The sequence below is a fragment of the Mugil cephalus genome, chromosome 20, assembly GCF_022458985.1.
Source record: "Mugil cephalus isolate CIBA_MC_2020 chromosome 20, CIBA_Mcephalus_1.1, whole genome shotgun sequence".
NCBI classification, from domain to species: Eukaryota; Metazoa; Chordata; class Actinopteri; order Mugiliformes; family Mugilidae; genus Mugil; species Mugil cephalus.
This window is the reverse complement of record NC_061789.1, coordinates 10,806,939-10,825,703: the sequence shown is the minus strand read 5'-3', so window position 1 is coordinate 10,825,703 and position 18,765 is coordinate 10,806,939. Positions and strand designations below refer to the sequence as shown.

The 18,765-nt window shown below is 41.3% G+C and overlaps 1 protein-coding gene across 2 annotated transcripts in view; it reads right to left on the bottom strand.

Moving 5' to 3' along the window:
• The window catches only part of LOC124997259 (carbonic anhydrase-related protein 10-like), a 96,424-nt gene extending 77,957 nt beyond the window's left edge, over window positions 1-18,467 (bottom strand). For both annotated transcript variants that reach the window (XM_047570835.1, XM_047570836.1), the window contains exons 1-2: window positions 17,683-18,467; window positions 13,383-13,457 (exon numbers count right to left, since the gene is read on the bottom strand). In XM_047570835.1, coding sequence (XP_047426791.1) covers window positions 13,383-13,457; window positions 17,683-17,743 — 136 coding nt within the window. In that variant the 5' untranslated portion in view covers window positions 17,744-18,467. The remainder of the gene's footprint in view (window positions 1-13,382; window positions 13,458-17,682) is intronic.
• Window positions 18,468-18,765: the final 298 nt, after the last annotated feature.

The window sequence follows — 18,765 nt, the reverse complement described above, 5'->3', positions numbered from 1 at the left end:
AAATTCTGAAACAAGACTTTTATAAATACTATGAATTCGTCATTTAATTAGCAACCTGAATGGGGAAGGATGCTTGTTTTTGGGGCTGACAAAACGCGAGGGGATTTTGGTGAAATTCTGCAATTGAGTTCTGGGTCACAGTTGTGTTGTGTCCAAAATTCTTACCAAAACTAATTAGAAATTGTATATTTTATTAAGAAAATTGCAGTTAATGTCTTCAACAAGCTTTGCAAATTCACCCCCTGGGCCAGACCGGAGCCTCTGGCGGACCGGTTCTGGCCCCCAGACCATATGTTTGACACCTCCGTCATGAGAGCGAACACGGCTACGTGGAAAAGATTGTGCTCTGTGAACAGTTGATGCTGCTCTGGTGTAGGAGCTGTAAAAGTGATTACTAATTCAGAAGAGCCCGTCCGCTCAGATTAGATGAGGATACAGAGCAGCGGCTGAGTGTGTGCGTGTTGCTGCCAACAAGATAGGAAGAAATATGCCATGTGAACCACAACACTAACACCGGCCTAAAACTGGCATCGCCAGCATCTGTGGGACTACTCCATTAACCTACACAGCAGAGTTTTGGCAGGAATCACAGCCCAGCACAGTATCAGCTCAGTTCGCTGGCAAACAACAAAAAAAGGGATGAAAAATTGTTATGGATCACACACTAACAAAGCTTGAAGTGGTCCAGAGCCGCTGTAGGCTAGATTGATTAAAGGGCCACAGATTTTAAACATTTATTTTTGTTTACTCGTCTCTATATAAAAAAAAGCAGCCTGTGACATAATGAATTCCCCCAAGTTGCATTATGGAAGAATCCAGTGACCAATTACTGTACATACTTAGAATATCTCAGCTGATGTTACCTTCATCTTGTTTTTTTTGTTTTTTTTTTGTTTTTTTAGTGAATCTGGATGGCCTTTATATCCGTTTTCTCATCTGTAAATAAGAGGAACGATAGAAGGTCTCGGATGCCCTCTGTGTGTCGAGGCGACGGGGGATAAAACTGATTTTCTGTGCCACTCGGACTTTTGGCCTCTTTGAGCCGCGCTTTGAGTTTCAGAGCATGATTCTAATTCTGCTCTCCTACGGGTGCCCCCGGTGGCCGGCTGGGCCGACGTTCCCTTTCAGCATCTGAAAGTAGCAGCGGGACACTTGCTTTGAGCCGGCACCTGAAGGGCTGTCTCGAAGGAGGCTGACGAGACACCGCTCTGGCTCTCCTCCTTCAGCACTCCTCGTGCTCGCCGACTACGGACAGTTTAAGCTGTTTTCTGCCCACAAGGTCTTATGACATCCTCGTGATGATGTCTGAGCTCATATTTTTCTGTTTTATTTGTCCTCCAGAGAGAACAGACAATAATAATGGCAGGGAAGCAAACGTTACAAGACATATTAAAAGTGTTCGTCTCTATGACTGTAGCTCTTTCCACTAGTATCTGCAACCTTCTTCATCCTTTCATGCGTTAAGGTTGTTATAACTTGGACAAAATTTTTGTAAAAAAAGACATTTTCCTCCTGTGCATCATTTGGGTATTAAAGGACATACTAAACATACTAAAAACATCAGAGTTACAGGTATACGCCTTTAGACATATGGGAAATTTAGTCACTTGTCATATTCCCCAGAGCTGGATAAGTTGGTCCAGGCATTGTCCTAAAGCTGTTAGCTTAGCATAGGTGTTGTAATGTAGTGATGCCAAGTAGTTAGTCGTTCACAGAAGTGATAAATAAAGCGCAGGGAAAGCACCAATGCCAAGCACAAAGGTGTAGCACCTGAAAACCAGTCAGAGGTTGACGGAAGTTATGGGTTTTCAGGTGCTACATGGTCTCTTTGTGCCTGGCAGTGGTGCTTTACCTGAATATATCTGCTCTAGGCAATGCCTTCATGTTTATTGCATTGAAATTTATACTTGATTTGAATGTACAGGTCAAAAGAAGTAATTAGGAAAAGTTTATTTATCACTGGCAACACTACATTACAGCGCCTAGGCTAAGCTAAAGCTAACAGGTGCGCTGCTGGGTTAGGACAAGGCCTGGGCTGATTTAAAACCGATTTTTCTCACTTATCCAACTCAAATTTCACATAGGGGTGGTGTATCCTTTTAAAGTCATGTATAAAAAGTGATTCTTGTGATTTTGCTAATGTATGCTAATGTTTGGTTCAGTTTATCTGGGTTTATATGACTACTGTAACGGAGGACTAAGCAACCAGACAACGCTCTAAAAAAGTGCATCCTTGTCTGGTGTGAAGCCCGAGGACAATGCGGATAGAATACATGCGATTTTCGAAGGACTTAAAAAGCTAAACTGCTATTAAATCCATCTGAAGGTCACAAGCAAAAATCTAATATGCAGGCCCCTGTAAAGAGCCGGGGAGACTGAATGTAAAATGCCAGTTTGACAGGTGATAAGGTTTGAGCTAAAGCTTAAGCTACCAGCAGCGAATGTGATGCCAGTTAATCAGTTTTGAAAAGGTAAAAATGAATTTCCTCTCAATTCAAGACAGCTCCGACAGCCTGAAACTCGGCTGTTTCAGTTGCCTCAAACGTGCCGCCGGTCGACTAATGAGCCGCAGAGCAGGGTGGGAGTCTGGACACCCAGAGTGTGTGGACGGCTGCCACCTGGGGAGGATGTGAAGCAGCCAATCAGAGCGCGGCTTGAGGTCACAAAAGTGATCCAAATGCAAAAACGAATAATTTTAGATAAATGTCGACATGCCTACCAGGTGCACTGTGTGTGTGGAAATGTTTTAGTTAACAGCCATGGTCAGATTATGTTTCGTCCATGGGTCCGTCCACCTCATTAACATTTAGAGGGATTATCTTCAGATGTAGCACAAACATTCACTTGAACTCAAGAAAGAACAGGCTACGTGCAAAAATTTGCACATCAAAACAAGTTTTTGGCGTAATTCACTCAAATTTAAAGACGTGGTGACATTTTACATCACTTCTCTAATTATTATCTAATGCACCAACTCATGAGGGGAGATTACGAGCATGTTTCACACTGAACTGGTTACACTAATTTCTTCGGTTGAGAAACAAACTGTCTGTACTGTTGGGTAGAAGGTAGATCATTGTAGACAAAGTTGACTTTACATCCATGTTTAAAGCACCAGCCACACCCGAGGTAAAAACTTGGTGTTCTAGTAGAAGGAACTTAATTAGCAACTTTTTTGTCCTTTAGTTTATCCTCCTATTGCTCTGAGTAGACTAAGACTCACTGCTAATTATTAACGACAATTATTAATTGCGGGTTTAAAACTCAGGGCTATGATGCATCAATTCGTAATTATTTTACAGTTCATTTGTGTTTAACAGGTTTACGTAGCCTCACTTCTCTGGATAGCTAACAGAGGGAGGCACCTCTAATAGTTTCAGGTCATTTAAGATCAGTTTAACCACATCATTTTATGAGGCGATGTCGTCCCTGAAGGTGGAAGGTGTTTTCCTGGACAGGGAGCTCTCAACTATGCAAGATGTTAATCCTTAGAAATGCACAGATGTTCATCCGTCACAGTGAGATCTGAGCTGCACACCTGGTGAGCTCTGATGTAAAGTTGGACATTTTAACATGAAGGAATTTGAGATTGCAACTACTCTTAACTTCTGCAACAACAAAGCCGTTTAATGACCCGGTTAGACCGAATTCAAATACTGGGAAGTCACGGGTTCAGCCTTCGTACCATCCTGCCCATTTACAGTAAGAACCTAAAGATTAAAGCTGCGGCGAAACGAACGAAGGCACGCACGAACCCCACAGTCACACTTTGTACCTGGCGGGCCCCCTCATCTCACCACGGCTCTGCTACATTATCCCGTAATGAATCCACTGCGATGTCTAACGACGGCGCGCGCGTCGCCTCTGAGAGCACGTGGCCCTCCATTACAGCAGCCCGCGGCGGCCCGGCTACATGAGAACAAATAGCGGTGGAGCCATAATCACCTCCAGCATTAGCTCTAACGTCGTTACGGCGGTGAGTAATTGCGAGGAACGTAGCGGGCGGCCATCAGGCATGAAGAATGTGGATGTGTAATGATATCAGGAGATTATTGAGATCGAGTATCATAACTTCCCTGGCCCCTCCCTCCCTCTGATCCCATACTCTTCCTTTTATTTCCCTCCCTTGCCTCCGTTTCGCAGCCTCTCCGTCCTTTAGTCCCATCTAAAATTGCTCACATCTCCTCTACCGTGTGGGAGGAATGAAGTTTCCCCCCCACCCCCCCCCACCCCAGTCGCACTACATCTCTTCATTTCTCCACTCTCTTGTGGCTCCCTGCAACACTGACAAACCGAGACTTTATGAAGAAAGAGTGAGAAAGACATAGGCAGAAATAGGGAAACTGCATGACAATGACGGAGAGAGAAATATATATGGAAAAGAGCAAAGAAGTGTGTGAGTGTGTGTGTGTGTGAGAAAGAGGGAGCGGGAGAGCAAGGCAGAGGCTCCTGTGATCACCGACTCTGTGTCCTACTTACTCACTCTGCAGCACACCCAAATAACAACCCTGAGCTGTGATATTATAAACCCGAAAACACATGTGCGCAGACACAGAAATAGCCATTTCCACGCATGCACGCACGCACAGATGCACGTTCCCACACTTACCAGTAATTATTGCATCCTGAACAGACCCCCCCCCCATCCCCCACCATCCACCTTCGCAATAACACAACTAACACAAGAGGTGTGACTTATATGTAAGTTTCTTTCTCTTCCATGAACACTTTTGAAGGTGATGCAGTCTGTTTTGCCTCCTCATTGTTTTTCGCTCTTCTTTGTCTCAAGTGGGCCCTCTGCCATCTTCCCCAAGCTTCCTCCTCCGTGCAGGGACGGCAGGGACGGCGGGGGGGTGGGGGGGCACATTCAGCTTTAACGAGAACATCGGCGAAACCATTAAAAACCATTAAAAATTAGCTCCCTAAAAAAAAGTAGAGAGCCGCTTAAACGTATTCCCGCCTCTCAAAAAAAATTGTCATTTCACATAAGTTCACATAAAATTGTCTCAAAACAAAGCGGAGAGTCCCGACAGTAGACAAAGAGAATGGAATTAGAAGAATGAAACAGAAATACTACAGAGGGTGTGTATGTGATGTCACTGCAAGCGCAGTCTCCGTGGTTACGGCCACTGAGTGGCATGGAGATAAGTTTGAACCATAGGCTTTAATAGCATCTAAATTGTAAGATTTATTTAAAAAAAAAAAAAAAAAGAAAAAAAAAAGTGAAGAGCTGTTGTTCCATTGACTGTGTCAGCTGATTTGAAAAGCAGTCAGAGATACATTTTTACCAACCATATCTCCTGCTGCCAAAGAAAAGAGAAGTAAATGGATTGATTAATTTATACTGTATTTCTTTGATGAAATCACACCTTCAGTTACTTCTTAAGTTAGGGCAGTCAGATAAGTTTGTTGTTTTGTAACTCAAAAGGTTAGCAGCACTGACTTCTTAATTAGGAATGAAACACCTTAAACTCAAGTGCTGTGAGCACTAATTGTCTAAGAAGATGTGTAAAACGTCTCATGACATCCACTGGATCTTTGAAGGTTTTGAAGCGCAGTGTTTTTGCTCCAGCCATCGCCATCTTGGTAGTGCCTGACGTCCAGACAGGTCGCACTCGGTCGCCGCACAAAGATAACTTATTGTATATAGCTGTAACAATTGCAAAACCCAAACTGTAAAATTCTGAAGAGATACATCTCTCTCTTAGAACCCTCCTGTTAAATTGGACCCTGGCTGCAGCTGCTGGAGAGAGCTGAAAGGTTGACTGGTTCAGTCCCCTGAGATCACCTTCTCCTCCTCATCTTTTCTTTTCCCACCTCTTACTTTAAGGCCAGCGATGGACACACACATATAAAGAGAGACACACTTAGAGCGAGTGTGGAGATATATCAGTAGGAAAGGGCAGCTCCCCCAAGACAACGCTTTTCTTCTGTCTTCATAAGCAGAACCAGTCCTCGCACATCTTCCCTGCTTTCCTTTCTCCGGCCAGGCCGACAAAACACGGCGCCAAAACATTAGAGAAAGCACAAGAACACACCGCATTGCATGCTCCATCTCATTCCTGTAGCATAATTCTTAAGATGTCGTTTCTTGACTCTTGGTGATGCTCTCGTCGAGGGAGAGACACAATTAATTATCCAACAATCGCTTAAGAAAGAAAAATTATTATTTAAATAATTTGCTCTACATATGGAGAGTCTGAGGGAAACAAAAAATCTATTTTTGCTACATCCATCTAAGAGGCTGACACTTCACAAACAGAGCGCACACGTTTCCACCTCTTACAACGCCGGGGCAGACAAGTTGTGTGTTGAAGAATGGCAGTTTGACAGCTTTTTTTTTTTTTCAGTCTGCAGCACTGAGCCAAAAAAGCAGAGGAACTGTAACTTTTAAAGGGAGTGTATAATCCCATCTCACCAGTTTGCCGCCAAAAAATAATTACGAAATAAAATTCACATTTGTAGCAACTTCAGCGAGGACAGAAGAGGATTTGAATTCAAAAGATATCATTGATTGTAACATACAAGCTAATATTAGCATGCTATTGTGTCTGTGTTTTTACTAGTGATGTTCGAAACCACCCATTTCCTTTCCGATCCGATACCGAGTAAAATTTGGCGATACCGGTCCAATACCAATACTTTGCGTAAATACACTCTAATGTGTCTGGTAAACCTGAAAGAAGTAGTGTATTTCAAATTATAGCTTCATAAAGACATCAGAGTAATTTGACAGAGTAAGAGTTTACTATCATTTATTATATAGCCGAGTTAATACAACAAAAGAAAAACCAAACAGAGGACACAATCGTACAAAAGATGTGAAAATGCCGTTTCAAACACTAAAAATAAATAAATATATAAGTAAAGTAATAAGACCATTAAAATAAATTATTCTTTAACTATTAAGAACGACTATAAAATGAAAACTTGCAGCTTAATTCTGACACTTCCGTCCACGTCATCATAAATGCCTCGTATTCTGTGTTGTGGTTTAACCTCGGATGACCGAAGCATCAAAAGTAGCGATATTTCATTTGAATAAAGAAGGTATGGCCAGGGATGGTTGGGGGTCGCAGTTCAGTTACAAATATAAGTGTCTAAGGGAAACGTCAAAATGCATCTTTCTTGATTAAAAGAAAAACCAGACTAACAAATTTGCATCCAACCAAGTGAAGATCAAAAATCCAACCAAAAGCCAAAATATGTCAACCTCATGGTGGCACCGCACCACAGCCGGTGGCCGTCTCTATAAATTAGACACGCTATGACAGTCTGGACCAGCTCAGTCTTAATGCCTTGATTCATCAGCTCGTAGCAATGAAAGGCGAAAATAATGCAAATTGTGCAGGTACCAAGTTCAACTAATTTCAACTTGAGCGACAATTGTGGCAACAACCAGTGGCGAAAATTTATACCACGGACTGACTTCAGAAGCAAACACCCAAACGTTTAAAGCACCACAACCAAATTGGTGCACGGGGTGAACCCAGGAGCAACGGCCGTAGCATCACTGATGATATTGTCTTTTCAAATTGCGGCGATGTCAAGGGCTAGCTCCCTGTTGCCTGGGCAACCAGAGCCCAAAATGTCTACTAGCGACCAATCGTCAGCTACAAAGTGATGGGCGATGAGCGAATCCCTTTATATGTGGACAGGGTTTAATGAATCACGCTCAAATTCCCAAAATGCATTAAAATAGCAGGTTTCGCTCATTGACTGGGACATTTGCATATATATAACATACTTCTGCTTGCAATCTTAAAACCAAAGCCTAGGGAAGGCTGTTTTTTCCCCTCAAACTTCAAGTTTTCCCAAAGCCACAGAAGACATTACGCCATAATTTCCACATGCAGAGCAGTACTAACCATGACAAGTAATAAAAAAAAATGTCATAATAAAGCATGACATTGTCCAACGTACGCATCGAATTGGATAATTAAGAGCTCATATTTCCCAAGAGTTCCTCTAATTCACATTGGCTGAGTCTTTAATTGTGTTGTTTTTTACTCATTCACTCTAAGCTAGTAGGAGATTGTCTTGTCAGACACTTTCTGTATTAAATGTTGTTTTTTTGGGGCGGTGTTTAATTACAGTAAATGTAAATATCCAGCTAAGGATGAACTGCAAGATTAATAGCAGTGTAGTGTTGTGGGTATATTGTTAATGCATTTTTATTCCAGTGTTAGGACAGAAAGTTTGCGTTGCATTGACTAAATTATAATTTCCTTGCATTAATCGATATTTTTTACATGACCTAAGTCATGTCTTTTAGCCTCTGTAAGCTCATTGTTTTGGATTTTTTGTGCCATACTGCATAGAAGAAATAGATAAATAAATTTAAGCTTTAATGCTTTGCAAGCACAAAGCACAACCGAGCAACTGGACTAAATAGATGCTTATGGCACCTTGTTTACTGGAAGTATAAGTAGGCCATTGTTTGCCAGCGCATGAGTAATAATATTTATGTGGTGATAAATAGTGGCCAAATAATAATAATAATAATAATAAATATCCATGAGTGCAGTTTTAATTGTTCCTGTGCTGCCAAACACATTAGCAGCCGCATCACTAACTGTAAAGAAGACTGTGTAATCCGTCTTTCTGTTTTATTTGCTTTAATAATGCATTGTATTGCTGCCACTGTAACAATATACACTGCTCCTTTTTGTAACTTAATTTGTATGGAGTCCTAGGAGTGCCAAAAAAAAATAAAAAAACAAAGCAAAAAAAGAATCAGAATACGAAAATATGGAATCACGAAACACAATAAATGAAACCATAATTAGGTTAATAAATACGAACAAAAGTTATAAATAAAAGAATAAAATGCAGAAAATGCATATAAATTAATAAATATACCTCATATGTTTTTATTTTTAAATTGTATATCAAATTTATACAATAAAAATAAAAATACTATGTTCATTTATTTTATTTGTTGTCATAGATGTAGTTTCACTCTTCCCAAAGAACCAAGCTGTCAGTCAAACAGCCCTGAGCGGGGCCTCTTGAACAGACCGAATCGATTCCTGCGTATATGAATCCTGCTTTTGTAGAAGTTTTGTTGTGTGGACAATGAATCGACTACTCTGTGTAGAAAGGAAGCCTCGCCAAAGGCCAATTGATTGATAGCTTGGCTCTTCAGGAAGAAACAAAGGCAATGGTACAAAGAATAAGGAAAAATAAAGGAATATAAATAAATCCGCAACGTTGCGTAAAAAAAAAAAAAAAATAACCAAAATAAACGATTTACAGAAAAATATGTAGTCTTTTATAGATTTTTCCTTTATTTATAGCACTCCTTAGACTCTATAATTTTACCTTCTACAGTCCTTTTGGAAAAATAATACCTTATGAGCCTCAACATTTCAGTTTTTGCTCAGTACTCTCAGCTCTCCTCTATGAATTCTGTCTTTGAAATATGGCTGTATAAGCTAGGAGCAGAGGCTTGAAGATTTCTGTCACTGTAGCATTTTAGGTTAGCATGACGAGCAAAATCTAACCCCCTTTTTTCCCATGACCAGGTAACTGCTCACAGAGGAAACGGCCTCATCAACCATCTCTAATCACACTGCACTGTCTACTTTTCCTCAGAGGCTCCAAATGGCTCTCAAGTTGCAAGCAAATTCAAATGAATGATAGCAACATCTCTGGGCCAGTCGGGCTGGTAGGAAGACTGAGCTGGAGGGAACAGAGCTGGAGAAAAGAAATGAGAGGGATAACAAAGAGAGAAAGAGAGAGGAGGATGGGTGACTGGGGAACGAGGAGCTGCCAGAGGAATAGAGAGTATAAGAGAGTGGACCAGGCCCAAACAGAGGGAGGAGAGAGAGGGGGGAACTGAGGAGGAAAAGAGCTGAAAGGGGTGAGAGGAGAAGAGAGAATAAAGGGGAGGGGGGGTGAAGATGAAAGGAGACAGGGAGACAACCAGACAGATGTGATCAAATATACATAAGAACTGTACAACTCAGGGATGAACCTGGCATGCTAAGACAGACAGAGACAAGGAGGAAAATGACAAGTTGACACCTTCATGGGACAGAGTGAATGTACATATACCCCAAATGTTATAATATAATAATGAAACACACAACTAGTGCTGTCAAACAATAAAAAAAAAGATTAAACTATTTTTAAAAATGTGATTAATCACGGGGTTGCTGTGGATTAATTTCGATTAAATGCGATTAATCTATATTAATCGCGTTTCATTTTGCATGGGCAAACAGACTCAAAAAGGAAAGTGAATATATATGCAGTTAACATGATTATTAAACACCTTCAACAGTTTCAACAAAACGACTTGAAACAACTTTTTGTCTGTTTTTATTTTTTAAACAAACATCTGTCCACATTTATGTGGCCCTGTTCCTCCTCTTTCAGCACCTACTAAGACAAACTAACTTGTTGACATTGTCCGAGAGGAGAGCTTCTTATCTACAGTGTCTGCAGGAGTGGCCAGATATTTGCAAGCCGTGCTTGGTTTGTTGGAAGCTGGGCAACGCGTTAGCCGAAGTGCTAGCACAATCCACGACGTATGCTTCATGTTAATGTGATATTTTCCTTCCTGCAGAGTGTGCATAACACTTTATATCGGTCAGCTTACTAGGGCTGGGCGAATCGATCTAAATATCGATAGTTAGTGCCAGTATCGGTATCGAAACGATACTAGGGTGATGAGAGCGATACTTTTGTTACAATTTCTCTTCTATATGTTCAGTAAATTATTCATCACAAAGTTCATGCAAGTGCTGCTTCTCTCCAAAAAAAAAAAAAAAAAGAATTAAAACAATTATCTGCAGTAAAAGAGGAATTACTAAATTTTATACTGTTAAATTGTTTTATATTATTATTAGTTAAGAAAAAGTGATTTGCCTAAATATTTGTCCTGTATTTTATCATAATCATAATCAACTAACTAAAGGGAAAATTACGTAGATATTCAATGATCATGACATTTCAAGAAAAAGTATCAGTATTGGCGATACTAGCCCTGTATTTACTTGGTATCGGATCGATACCAAAATTCACAGTATCGCCCAGCCCAAGTCACTACCGGATTGCTTAATTTCGTTAACAATTTCTATGATGATGATGGATTATTGTGCGTTAACATGTTCATTCTCACAGCCCTAATAAATAGTAATAGTAAGTAGTAATAAATAAATATGTGACAAATCACAACATTTAACAAAGCTCAATGAAGCCTCCAGAGTTCATCAGACTTTTACATGCAACTAACTACAGCCCAACTGGATTAGAAAAAAAAGTGGTATAAAGTTTCTCAGGTTGGGTGTTCTTGTCCTAGTAGACTAAAGTAACTGGTTATGCTTGCTGCCATTTGTGCTTGCCAAACACTCCCCATTGTTCCACGGCGTCTGCGGAGCATACTGCAAGTTGCGTTATATTTAGGTTCATATTTTACGGTGCCAAAGTAATAGCTCACAGTAAGGCTCCCTCCTCTCTGCCTTTTCTTATCTGTCATTTTGAGCCGCTCTGTGCTTATGACGAAGTAGAACCGAAGTTGCATCATTTGCGCTCCCCTCAAACTCTAGTGGGCTATCTCACAAGTAATCTTGCTCCGGAGGGATTTTGGTTTCTGGTAGAAGTTTCTTGGCTGACTCTCTTCTTGCACAATTTTCCTTCTGTAAAACACCCACAAGCTTTGCCCCCTCTTATCTCAACAAATCGCCTCTTTGCCGCAAAGACGATCACAGCAAATACAAGCACAAGATGACACTCATCAGTGACCCAAGTTGCAAACACCATTCTATTCTTTTTTTTTTTTTTTTTTTTTTTGCTGACTGTATTCACACTTCATTCTCCAGAAATAGCTTGAAGCAGACATTTCTCCTGTGCTGGCACAGCAGTAACACAAGGTGCAGTCAGAATAGGATGTAAAAGCTGTAGTCAAAGTCAGGCTACGCTCGCTGATGTGATGAGCCTACCGACAGCTCTCACATTTCCCCGAAGGCCCCCCCCCTCCCCGCCCCTCTCTTTTTCTCACACGCTTCATTTGAACACATTTCCGTCCCTTTTCTAAAACGGGAAGCTCCAACATGCAAGTCCAAACTCCGAATGATTTTAATTATAAAGTTATGCGGCGCTCCTCTCTACGTGTGCCGAGCCACGGACGCGGAGATTGGCCGCGAAGCCTCGGCAGCTTCATCACCTTGGCTGAAGTTAATTAATTATGAGTCGGTGGAAGTGTAAAGCTGAGTTGATGTGTCCCTAATTGGAATCATCTCCACACTCGTTTACTAACACAGCCTGTGATTGCTGCCCCTTGATGTCAGTACAGTCAGCACAGTGATATACTTGTCTCTAATACAGCTGCACGCTTTGTCTATACCCAGAAAAGATGCACATGCGCTAACCCTCTTTCCTAGAGTAGATACCAGGGGATCGTGGCATACTGGGCTCCATAAAGAGGTTTATGGTTGGTATGGCAAAATTGGACAGAAGGTTACATTATGTCCAATCAAGTTAAGATAGCAAATTTAATGTACACTTTACAATTAGACTCACTGGAGTGACTGCGTGTCTGCTGATATGCTAGTTTTGCTTTCTTGAAATTGTAATCAATTATTCATTGCTTCAGGTCAATTCTCAAAACTCGTCCGAAAATGGAAAAGTTTGGGACATTTCCATTTGAATGAACACACGTTACGTTCAAATCCAACACCTTCATTCAGTGCTGATTAATATGCACCAAGTAAAATGTTTTATGTCCACCAGCGAGAGTTAGGAACATCACTGAGGCTCCTCGAATCCTTGAGAGAATGAAATAAAGATAAACAACCCGGGAAGCTTCCCAGAAAAGTTCCCGATGCCTCAGATAAAACAGAAATGCAATGCACAGTGAAGATTACCATCTAAAAAAGAAAGCAATGAATGTGAGGATGGACACAGATTACCGTCGGTTGCATTGCAGAGGGAAACACATGAAGCAAAGACACTGAGGTGAGGGAAGCGGTGCATGCTTGTGCATGTCCGCCGTTGATTTGGCCTCGCCTGTCAACATGGTCACAAGTGGCTGCCATGCACTTAAGAATCAGAAAAGACTTGTCACGATGTTGCAAGACCTTATGAACCTCTTAAGTCTATCCGATAAATATCCCAAAACCTGCTTAAGAATCCCAGAGAATCATCAGGTTTTCCAGCATCACACCAATCCACTGAAAACCAGCCGTACTATCAAGTGTTCACTGGTTAGCTAATCTGGTAGAGTGGTGCCAGTTCTGATTTAGACCAAGCTACCTCAGTCACAGACGGCCGTGGATACAAACCTGTGAGCCCGCCGGTCACAAAAACCTGCTTCCCTAAAACTACATGCATTGGTTTTAAACTGTGTACAAGGTGCGTTTGTGACGGTCTGTTACCTGGAACAAAGCTCCCCTGGACGACGTCCTTATATGCCCACCAACCTGCATCAAGCTTGGATATAATCGGCTGAGCTGCAGGGAGAAATAAAAAAAAAATTAAAAAAAAAAACAAGAAAGAGTTTTTAGTTATTTTTTTGTTCATGTGTTCGTGGGTAGTGCACAAGCTCTATTTTCAGCGCAGTAGCAAAAGGAAAGAAATATGGAGGAGGAGAATAAGACAAAGTCATGGATAGAAACATTTTTTGGGGAAAAAAAAAAAAGAGTAAATGAATATGTGGAGTTGAGGTGAGGTGTTGTGCCACACAGACAGCCGAGAAATGTACCCGTCAATCACTGGAGGGGATTTTATTCTGCAAGAATACGAGCTGGGTATCTCACAAGGTACAGTGCTAAGAAGGAAAGACTGTAGTTAAGGTTTCTTGTAAAACTGGTCCCCAAACTTTGACTGTTTAATATCTTACAACATATCATTATTTTCACACAGTTTTCCCCTAAATGCTAGCAAAGCACAATTAGTGTAAACGCTAAATATTGGTGAAATCACTCCAGTGTGCGACTCTATGGAACCAACACACTCTTTCCTAGTAAATGTGTGATTAAAGGCGAAACCGACAGATCTAGTGACTTTCACATTTCGTTTAAAACTAATTTCTAAGATCTATTAGGAAAGCATTCAGGGATAGACAAACCAGACATGTAAATCAATTTAAGTTACCAGCTTTTTCTTTATTTAAAAAAAAAAACAAAAAGGCTGTTCTTGCGCAACAGATGAGGCCCCAATTTGTCAAAACCCAGCTTGAAGGGAAGACATAAGGAACACATGTGGATTTCAATTTATTTGAGCTATGGAGATATGAGAAGTCTGAATCAGTCCTTGGGAATCGTGTGTTTTGGTGGGTGAAATATGAGGTGTAGCAACACAAAATAAATAAAGCAACCACCTGGGAGCACTGAGACAGAGAATGAGTCCACCAGCTCCAACAGGACGACCCACTCAAGACATGGATACAGACTCGTTGAGCAGAGTTTGCCGTATTGCTTCAGGAGGACTTTATAGAAACTTCACGTTTATGTCAATTTGTTGTCTTTTTTCAGCAACCTAACCCTAACCAAGTAGTGATCATGCATCATTATAAATGAAAAACATGTTAACTAAATGTAAACTTAAGCTTCCCATTTGATTAACTTTTCCACCAGGATCAGGTAGAGTTAATAACACCTCTCTTAAAGTAGGTTCTTAGAAAGTGACTTACATTTCTGCAGTCCAAACTGAAGGAAACACAGAGGCACAAGCTTAAACTCAAGCTAAACAGTCTAGCAGAACAGGAAACATGGGGCTAAATGAGGGAACGAGGGGCAGGTGTGCAGAGAGGGGGCGGGTCCGATGACTGGGAAAAGGTGGGAAACTCTGAGGACATCTGGTGGACAGGTGAGGAATGACAAGATCTGGAAGGTTTTAAGAAAGTGTTGATGGAAGTGGCCGAATAAATCACCTTGGCAGACAAACACAGTTTAAATCACAGGTACTTCAGGGGGGTCGCGAATTCTTTGGTTGATTAGACTTTTTTCTTTTCTTTTTTTCCACACAAATTTAAATTTCTTTAAATGCTCATTAACATGAATCCGACATATATTAAATGGAGGCAGAAGACGTTATCTTTCAGTCAAACACTTCAATCATTCGCATCCGATACAGGAGCTGTCTCAGCAGCACATTGTTTCACACAGAGCACCACAATAGACCTGTCAATCTAATTCTCCTGTATATAGTAGGCCCCGCCCCTATCACTGCTGAGCCAATCACAGGGCTGCATGTTCCACTTTGAAATAAAAAAAAATGGTATCTGTGTATCATTTGAATAGCTTAATATTGCATGCAAAATGATAATAAAGTATATTTATAAATAGCACTAGGCTGAGTTTAATATAGAACACATATAGTAGGTAGGGGGTCCCTAATTAATCTCTCCACCAGTTTGGGGTCCTTGACCTGAAAAATGTTGATGAGCCCTGGTTTAAATGATTGGAGGCATAACATATATAACTCATTTTGACTGTTACTTGTTTAGACATGGTGTCCCTGCTACCTGTTGGCAGGAAATCCAAACAACTGAAAAAGTCCCACGTTAACCATAACTCCTGCTAGCATGTATGCTAACATTAAGGTGATGTTTATATTCCTGTAAAACAAACTATTAACACTTCATGAGCATTAATTTTGATGGATAATTTGTGCTAATCAGATGTTAATAATCGCACTGTTACAGTTAAATATTATCAGTCAATTTCTCGTCGGACTGTAAATCGAAGCTCTCAAAGTGGTCAAAGTGGAGTTTTCGCTCATGTGTGATTCATGCAGTGAGTCCCAGTGGAAAGTCAACAGCCTGCCACGGCACACACAACTTTGCACTTGTGAGTCCTGTGTGTTTTCTGGCCTCAGGCTGTCACTGACTTGGCTGTAGCTCTGTCATAATCCACCTTACAGTTTGCAACCAACCTGCCTGGAAGCAATAGCGCAATTAAAACAGAGCCGCCGGGACGTGACAGGTACATCTGAACACTAGGGTTTACTGCCCTTTCCCATGGCCTGTAAACAGACATGTTGCAAACATAGAGTGGGATGTCAAAAAAAAGAAGAAGAGGAACAAGACTTTCAGTTGACCACTGCAAGAATATGTTGATAACTCACAGTTTTAGTTGAAGTGAATGATTAAAAGGGCGCCACATTGTAAAGCCACAACATTAAGACCACTTACAGGAGAAGTAAACATTAATATTAATTAATTAATTAATTAATTAATCCTCCTATGACAATTCAGTGTTTTTCTGGGAAACTTTTGGACCTGACATTCATGTGGATGTTACTTAGACATGTACCACCCACCTATAACAGACTAGGTAGCCACCTCATAACAGTGACACTCCTTGATGACAGCAGTCATCCCCAGCAGGATGCAGACTGACACAGGCACACACACATAAATAGTTCTGGAAACAACTAAAAAAAAACATGAAAAACAGCAAAGGGTTTTAACCTGGCCTGAAAATTCACTAGTTCGAGAGAGTGATCGAATATCTGTGGGATGTAGCTAACGTGACATATTTTACGCCTCCCCCAAAAATGCTTCTACACTTTGCATCAACCAGACCACAGCCATGGTGATTCATCCCAAATGCATTTCCTCAACCACAGTTCTCAGTGACCGGAGACAAACAAAATGTTGTTTTTTTTCTGATTTTGTTTTTTTTTAACACAGTGCAAGTACAACTGCTTACAACACCGTAGGCTGACGTCGCGCAGAGCTCTGACGTAGCCTCTGCGTAGATCAGCTGCAGACTAATAAACCAAGCTTCACTGAATGGCTGTTTCCGGAGTCAGGTCTCAAATACATTAGAGTTGGAGCATTCAGAAACTTAAAGATGTGAACATCTACCGAGAGGGGAGGGTCTGATTATATCTAGATGCATTATGGGAACTGTAGACAGCAGTACCGTTAGAATTTACCTCAACTCGTGACTAAATCTCAGACTATTCCAGCCTGTCTTCAAATTATACCATCGTTTTTTTCTCTCGTCTTAGTTTCCTAACTTTACGCAAACGAATTGCAAAATTCAAGCGCTCCTTCAAGATTGCTTTAATATCAACCAAAGTGACAGCATCTTTTTTTGTTTGTTTGTTTTTTGTTTTTTTTTTTTTTTTTTTTTTTTTTTTTTTGCCAAGAGGCTAAAATGCACATCATATGACTCCAGCGACCCGTATTACTATTTTCTTAAAAGGTTGGCAGCTTCAGCGTTGATGAGTTGATTCATCCCCATTGTGGGAATTCTGACTAAACTGACGATTACCGACGGGTCCACAATGCCTGACCTCTCTGACACACTGACAGTGAGATTCATGAACTATTCACACACACTGCTTTCTGCGTGGGCTGCGTGTGGCTTACTGTATGAACTGCGGTTACTACTACTCTGATATGCATGCGTGTGCTGCATGAGTGTGATCAAAGTGCTGGGTTTTGATGTAGGAGTTCTGAAGAATAAAACGCAGAGCTGCTCTCATCGACGCGCACCTGTGTTTACAGCCTAAGCGCGAAGAGCCTGTTGACACATAAATACTGTAAAACACACGAACGGGCAGGCGACGATCCACCTGAGTGACAGGTGACTTCTATGAGCGTCCAAGAATAAGATTTATAAGCTTCTATGAGCGGAGCACTGGCGCTTATGTCTACTTAATTTAATAGTCTAATCTAATTTCCTGTTTTGTTCCTTATGTGAAGGATGGCAGTTCCCTTACCTGATGAAGTGCAGATGATAAATGTTTGCAGAATCACAGCTATATCCCAAACGACATGCATTCTTCGTTTAATAATTCATGCTCATTCTCTGCAGCTGTTGCGGGGTCGCACTTGTAGACGACGCGGCCAAACTTTGAGCATTTTCCCCTCCCTCCTCCTCCTCGGTTCTCGCCTGTCCCCCGTCTCTCTCCTCCTGTGGAGCGCCGAGATGGTTTCAAGCCTCGCGGGAGGGATCCGTTTTCACAGCGTCGTCGAGCTCCTTCGCTTCCCGGTTTGGTTCCCAGGCGACATTTCGGTCTTTTCTCTGTCTTTACCGGGGCTTGTCAAGCCGACTTAAACACATTTATCTCTCAGCCTGTCCACTGTTAATAAATTCAATCTGTCAAGTCCGTTCGTGATTCATGTTTTTCTTCTCTTTTTTTCCCTCTTAGGAGCGTGTGGCTGTTCGCGGCGCTCGTCTGCAGTGGATCAGGCAACTTCACTGACGACGCAAAGCGCACCCGGAGCGCACAGCCCGACAGAGAGAAACGGCATATTCATGACATGATATGATGTCAGAATTGTTTCTGCACAGCAACGAAAATGGAGGGAAAAAAATAATTTATCTTAAAGGTGAAAAGAGAGAACAGGCCAGACATAAAAAATAACACAAAATCGCGTGCGTAAAAGTGCAATAAAGTCAAAATTTGGATGAAGAAAACTTCGGCAAAACCCCGAAAAAATCGCGGATTGAAAATAATATAGAAGCTCGGGAGTGGTAATCTGATATGTTGCCTCAAAGCATCGCGCTCTGGATGAAATGAGTTGTACGCAGATAGCCTTGGTTAATGCTTGGCTTTACTGACCCACATAAACACCGTTTAGCTTTCTCATGTGGAGGTTGAGCGACATCTGGCGTTAGCTTTGTGTTACTGTAATTCAAATTGGGGACAGAGTGTCATACTGACGGATATTAAAATAAAGTATCAGATAGATACACTGTGTGGATGAAACGTCTACAGAGGTACTGAGAAATACAATAGAGCTTTTGCATAAAGACATGTGCACATCCTGGGACAGGTTAATTTTCCTCAAAAATGCCC